This window comes from Cornus florida, unplaced genomic scaffold (assembly GCF_030987335.1).
Source record: "Cornus florida cultivar Cherokee Brave unplaced genomic scaffold, ASM3098733v1 CherokeeBrave_3.0.0_Hap2_Chr03, whole genome shotgun sequence".
Classification (NCBI taxonomy): domain Eukaryota; kingdom Viridiplantae; phylum Streptophyta; class Magnoliopsida; order Cornales; family Cornaceae; genus Cornus; species Cornus florida.
The window spans coordinates 13,993,673-14,000,492 of NW_026775573.1; the positions used below are offsets into that span (position 1 = coordinate 13,993,673).

General features: G+C 37.1%; 1 protein-coding gene and 1 pseudogene across 1 annotated transcript; both read right to left on the minus strand.

The window, feature by feature from the left end:
• Window positions 1–672: 672 nt before the first annotated feature.
• Window positions 673–3,241, minus strand: LOC132299581 (pentatricopeptide repeat-containing protein At5g48910-like; annotated as a pseudogene).
• A 2,637-nt stretch (window positions 3,242–5,878) lies between these two features.
• On the minus strand, window positions 5,879–6,451 carry LOC132301131 (F-box protein CPR1-like). Its single transcript, XM_059798410.1, has one exon. The coding sequence runs from the start codon at window positions 6,449–6,451 to the stop codon at window positions 5,879–5,881; it is 573 nt and encodes a 190-aa protein (XP_059654393.1).
• Window positions 6,452–6,820: the final 369 nt, after the last annotated feature.

The window sequence follows — 6,820 nt, forward strand, 5'->3', positions numbered from 1 at the left end:
TGAATAATTACTTTGCCCTGAACATGAGTGGGAATTTAAAAAAAAAAAAATTGAAAACATATTGTAATAATTTTGAAAAATGATCAAGGAAATTTTGAAAAATAATATAACTTTTTATATATTGGTCACACTCAATAAGGATTTTGGGGAAAATAAAATGTTGAATTCTCATTCTAATAGAACAAATAAAAAATAATAAAAAATGAAAAATTAGAATATGAACATTAAATATAGGAACGTTAACAAGTAAATGTATTTTTTCTGAACTTGTAAAGAGTGTGAATCGAAATGCATAAATCGAATTCGAACAATCTTGAACTTAGATGAAAATGACTCAAAAAAGAGATTAAACATATTCAAAACCGTTAATATACCATCTTAATAAAATTAATATTCAATATATATATACACACACACTTTAAAGAGAAAAGTCCAATATGGTATCTGCGACACGATTCCTCAAATCTAACATTAAAGCAAGATCTCAATTTAGCTACTCAAATAGATTTGGCATTCATATTAAGAAATTACGGAGTAATAGATGGCTGGGTCAGGTAATTATTTCTTGTCATTATGAAGTGTCATTATGGAGAAATTATTAGAGACTAATTCAATAAAAACCTTCTAATTATAAAACTTTGTAATTTATTAATACACTCTTATGAGTCATTTTCTGAATAAAGGTTTGTGAAAAAAATCTTTGGAGTGCTTATATATGACAGAATAATCAATCTTCTCGTGGAATAGTTTGTTTGACTTGTTACAGGCTAATGTGGATCATGACAATCTCCATAAAAATCAGATTGCCTTGCCATATCAGTTAATCTGTAACCTGCATTCTTTTATAAGAAGAGTATTAGCTACGAGCCTTCATCCAAGAACACTGAAGTAACCTACTGTTTTCCAATATTCTGTTCTGCGAGGTATCATTGCATTGTTGGATATTTGCAAACAGCATTCAAGTGGCGCGCAGTGATAAACAAATTGTGTAGGAAAAGTTGAATTTTATTGTTCCGGTAAAAGTGATCTCAAGTAGCTCGACATATAACTAAGCATTCTTATCTGATTTTCATTTCTGGCCATCTCCTTGCTGCAATTTGATCTGATCTGTTCTAGCCTCTTGCGGATATTGTAGAGAACCGAAACACGTGATCTAATATTTTGCCTAAGATCAGAGGAGCTCACTGCTTATGTAAGTTCCCAGTTCTGCCATCCCTTTAATTACCAGAAATCCTTGCACAAACAAGTTCCATCCTTAAAGTGATGATAGCGTACGCGATCTCTCACAATTATCTCCCGGTTATATACTCGTGAAATGAGCTTAGTGGCAGAGTGGCAGTCCTCACATACCCTTAGATTCTTAGCAATGCGGATGGTTGTTCCTGGCACTGTGTTGAGAAGCCCAAAGGCAATGGCAAGCTTTTCACTATGGTGCACAAGGGCAGTTTCCTTTTCCTCCTCATCTATGTCAAACAGAACTTGAGAGGTATTGGTGAATAACCCTCCATTTGCAGCCTCTCAATGACCCTTTTCAACATCAAGTAGATTTCTTTTGCTTGTGGGTGCGAGCCATCGCCTATTTTGAATTCATGGATGGTTCCATCCAATTCAATCATGCTGCCTCCTGCAGTCGTTTTAATCCCTCTTTCCTTCATCGATTTCCTCAAACTCGCATCATCATCCCATCTCCTCGCCTTGGCATAGATGTTTGATAACAATGCGTAACGCCCACTATTTTGTGGCTCCAATTTGAGCAAGATCTACCCCACTTTCTCACCCAAAACTACATTTCCATGTTTCCTACAAGCACCTAAAAGTGCTCCCCATACTGCAGGATTGGGTTGCATTGGCATGGAACTAATCAGTTCCTCTGCTTCAGTTAGAAGCCCTGCCCTGCCTAGGAGGTCCACCACACAGCCATAGTGCTCAGCAGTAGGCTCAACCCCATACACTAGCTCCATAGAATTCAAATACTTTAGACCCTTATCAACCAAACCAGCATGAGCACAGGCATTTAGGATTCCCACGAAAGTGATATCATTGGGCTTTATCTTCTCCCTCTGCATCTTCAAGAAAAGCTCAAGTGCATCCTCTGCGCAGCCGTGCATAGCAAGTCCCCCTATCATGGCATTCCAAGAGTACACTTCTTTCTGTTTCATCTTCTCGAAAACTCCCCATGCCAAGTCCAAACGCCCGCATTTGGCATACATATCAACCAAGGAAGTCCCTAACACTGCATCAATTGGAATGGAATTCCTTTCTATATAAGTATGTATCCATCTACCTTGATCAAGAGCCCCCACATTAGCACACGCGGCTAGCAAACTCAAAAGAATAAATTTTCTTGGCCTAACTTTCTCTCTTTGCATTTCATGGAATATTTCCAATGCCTCCTTGAAATACCCTCCTTTGTTACAACCATCAACAATTGCACTCCAAGATATATCATCCTTCTCGGGCATTTTATCGAAAACCTTTCTTGCCTCCTCAAGCATCCCACGTCTAGCAAAACCAGTGATCATTACATTCCAAGTGCCAACATTCTTCTCCGTCATACCCTCAAACAACTCTTTAGCAGCTTCAATATCTCCACATTTCATGTACCCATCAATCATAGCATTCCAACACACAACATCAGAAGATTCCTCACCCTCATCATCGAGCATACTCCGCGCCTCCGTGAGGCGCCCAAACGACGCATACATCTGAATTCCTGCACTTTTAATGTGCCCGTCTCCTCCAAGTCCATGTTTCACCACATGAGCATGGATTTGCACTGCTTCTTCAACAGCACGTGCCGCGGTGCAAGCCTTGAACAGTGTAGGGTATGTGTACTTGTTAGGCCTAGAATTCACAACCACCATCTCATGATAAAAAGAGATGGCCTTACACGGCTCATTGTTTTCTAGACATCCTTTGATCACAGAATTGAATACAAAAACATTTGGCTTCAGCACTTGGTCAAAGACCTTAATGGAATAGTCCAATGTGCCAGAATGAGGATTTGCATAGCACTTCACTAAGGACCCTGCAATGAAATGGTCTTGGAAGTGTCCAGCCCTCAGAATCAAAGCATGGGTTTGCTTGAGATGTTGAAGTGAAATACTGCATTTGGTGTTCACAAGATTCAAGATTATTTTCTGGGAGAGCTTGGAGGTTGATGAGTACTCTATTGAGTAGTCTTTTGGTGTGAGATGATAAGGTAGGTCTGTGGTGGTGGTTGTGCTCATTTTTCTGTGTCATTCAGTTTTTGGCTTAGACAATATATATATATATATATATATATATATATATATATATATTAGGTCAGGCGGGACACCACGTAAAATTTCAAGATAGTAGATAAATTTTAAAAACACGTATACACGAATCATGTTATGGTTGATCACTCTTGAGATCCATGGTAACAATAGTGTGCTTTGAATTTTATGTGAAGAAATGTTATGGGTTTCGGTAATGGATACAAATACCAAGAATCTACATCCAAGGCATGATAAGCATTAATGTCATTCATTACACTGGAGGTAAAATTCTGTACTCCTTGGTCCAAGGATTTAACAAGGCAATGGCGTCCTTGTTGAAATTATAACCCAAAGGATGCAGTTGCAAACAGATCAAACCATTGCACGAACCATGTATAAAAGTCCAATGACGCTCATATTTAATGGGGTTATCGACCTCTACAAGGTCTAAAGGTGGGACAATACCACCATTCATCAAGTATATCTGCTAAGAGTTTAATATGAATAAATCTCTATTTGTGCCAAGTAGTGATGCAAGTCTGTTACAGATATGCGGAACCATTTTCATATTTTGTGTTCAGTTTGTTATTTTACACCTCTATTTAATTAGGCGAATGCAACATTCTTATCTTCTCAGTTCTACAATATCTACGTCTACTGAATATATTCTATTACCTGCTCCAAAAATCAAACACAAATTCATTACACTTTCAAGTGATCGGTCGAGTTGCAATTTGACGAAGATAGGTGGGTCAATTAGGGCACACCATTGCTTCGAAACGCACCTCAAAAGCAGCAGATCTTTCACCGGTAGTTGGGTGAGAATGTTTTCGAACAGATTCTCCGAAAGCTCCGACATCGGAAACGCCACCAATTGCTTGTCTCTCTTCCCCTTTCCCATCGCTGCTATTAAAACAACACTAATACTCACAATCCAACTTTAGAGATTCAACGCCCGCTTTTCACACCAATTTATCAAAAGTTATATTATTTTTCAAAATTTCCATGGTCATTTTTAAATTGAGATGTGAATAATTACTTTGCCTGAACATGAGTGGGAATTAAAACAAAAAAAAAAAATTTGAAAACATATTGTAATAATTTTAAAAATGATCAAGAAAATTTTGAAAAATAATGTAACTTTTGAAAAATTGGTCACACTCAACAAGGGTTTTGAGAAAAATAAAATGTTGAATTCTCGTTCTAATAGAACAAATAAAAATAATAAAAAATGAAAAATTAAAATATGAACATTAAATATAGGAACATATTCACAACCGTTACTATACCATCTTAATAAAATTAATATTCTATATATATATACACACATACTTTAGAGAGAAAAGTCCAATATGACATCTGTAATTCCTCAAGTTTAACATTAAAGTAAGATGTCAATCTAGCTACTGAAAAAGATTTGACATTCACATTCATATTGGCACATAAAAATGACAGCACACCTACTATATTCATTTCATCTTTTATGTTGGAGGCCATTGGCTCTTTACATATGTTTTTTATTTACGAAGATAATTAATTATTCACACTAATTTATGACCACACAAGCCAAATGCTATCTCATATTTTTATGGAATTAGATTCTCACTAAATTTGATGTAACATAATAATAATAATAATAATCATAAGTCATATACTTTAAAGAGGGTATGAAGTAGTTTGGTGCATTCACATCATAATTGTTTAATTGCAAGTCAAGCTTCGTGGAGATCAACACATACCGTGGAGCAAAAGCTAATAGTATTTCATAAATATTCTTAAAAATATATATATAAAGCTCAATTCAATTTTATAACATTAAAGCAAGATGTAAATCAAAGTACTACTAAAATCTTGTGATAAGATTGGAATGTTATAAAAATAACATTATTTTTATTTTATTTTATTTTAATTCACATATTTATAAGAACTGTGAGATCCTAAGAAGTAGGAACACAAGATGATATCGTGGAAGAGATGTTCAACACAGCTAAAAGATCACTTCGCACGTAACACAGCTAAAAGATCACTTCGCACGATGCCAATTCATTCATTCATAATGATTGAGCTTAACAACTCTTCCCCTTAACATTGGCAAGAAATGAACAAATGCCGAGTTCTTGGATCCATTTCACTTCCTGGTCATTTAATTCGTACCAAAATAAATCACCAAACACTCGCAACAGCATAATTTTCTGTGCTGCTCTTAGAATAAGCCAAAACCCTTGCACACTTCCGGCTAAACCCCTCACCGTATTTGCCACTCGGCACCGTTACCTTGAAGAGTTTTGTCCATGACTCCTTTACCATATAATTACTCATGACCCATAATTCAAGAGCATCTTCTTCATCCAAAGAGTAAAGCAAGCACAAACATCCACCTAAAACCCCCAATGTCCCGCAACTACCACTAGGAACTTTTGGCGCGGTTGGCACCTCCACTGTCCGGTGTTCCTCATCCACGGGATCAAAAGCAACAACAATGTCAACCAAATCGACCTGAACTCGACAAGCCAACCAATGCAAAGCACCATTCACTTGCACCCCAAGATTTCTCAAACATTTCTCAGACAAGTAAAGGTAATAAACGAAACTCTCACAAATCCGCCTCCACATATTCGATCTTAAACCACAAACCATCACTTGAAGAGGGTTTTAGATTCATCAACGAACTGCACAATTCTAACCACCTTATAATCATCACCCACAGGATCATACACTATTCCATGATATTTCTTGACACCCCTCTTGTGAGGTGGCACTGGAGGTAAAATCCTGTACTCCTTGGTCCAAGGATTGAACAAGGCAATGGCGTCCCCGTAGAAATTAGGACCCAAAGGATGCCATTGCAAACAGATCAAACCATTGCACGAACCTTGTATAAAAGTCGAATGGCAATCATATTTAATGGGGTTATCGACCTCTTCAACGTCTAAAGGTGGTACAACATCAAGTATACCTACGTCTACTGAAATTATTCTATTACCTAATACAAAAATCAAACACAAATTCTTTACAGTTTCAAGTGATCGGTTGAGTTGCAATTTGATGAAGATAGGTGAGTCAATTAGGGCACACCATTGCTTCGAAACGCACCTCGAACGCAGCAGATCTTTCACCTGTAGTCGGGTGAGAATGTCTTCGAACAGATTCTCCGGAAGCTCCGACATCGGAAACGCCACCAATTGCTTCTCTCTATTCCCCTTTCCCATCGTTGCTAGTAGTATTAAACAACACTAATACTCACAATCCAACAACTTCAGAGATTCAACGGCCGCTATTCACACAAATTTGTGTGAGAGGGAAGTGATGAAATCTGATATTCTACTAAGCAGAGAGAGATGAGATGTGATGAAACTTGGTCCAATTGGATACGCAGGAGATTGGATAGAAAAAAATTATGAGGAGTGTTAATTCCAATAGCGCTTGCTTTTTGTTGGTCACAATTTTTATAATTATATATTTATTTATGAGATATCCCCCGCACAAAATTGCCCTTTGACCTTTTCTTATCTTTTTTTCTTTTATTTCCCCCGCCCCCCTCAGTTTTATGTAGTATATATATACAAACAGTCACATGC

Coding starts and splice junctions, on each gene's coding strand:
- LOC132301131 (XM_059798410.1), bottom strand. CDS start 6,451: ATGGGAAAGGGGAATAGAGAGAAGCAATTGGTGGCGTTTCCGATGTCG.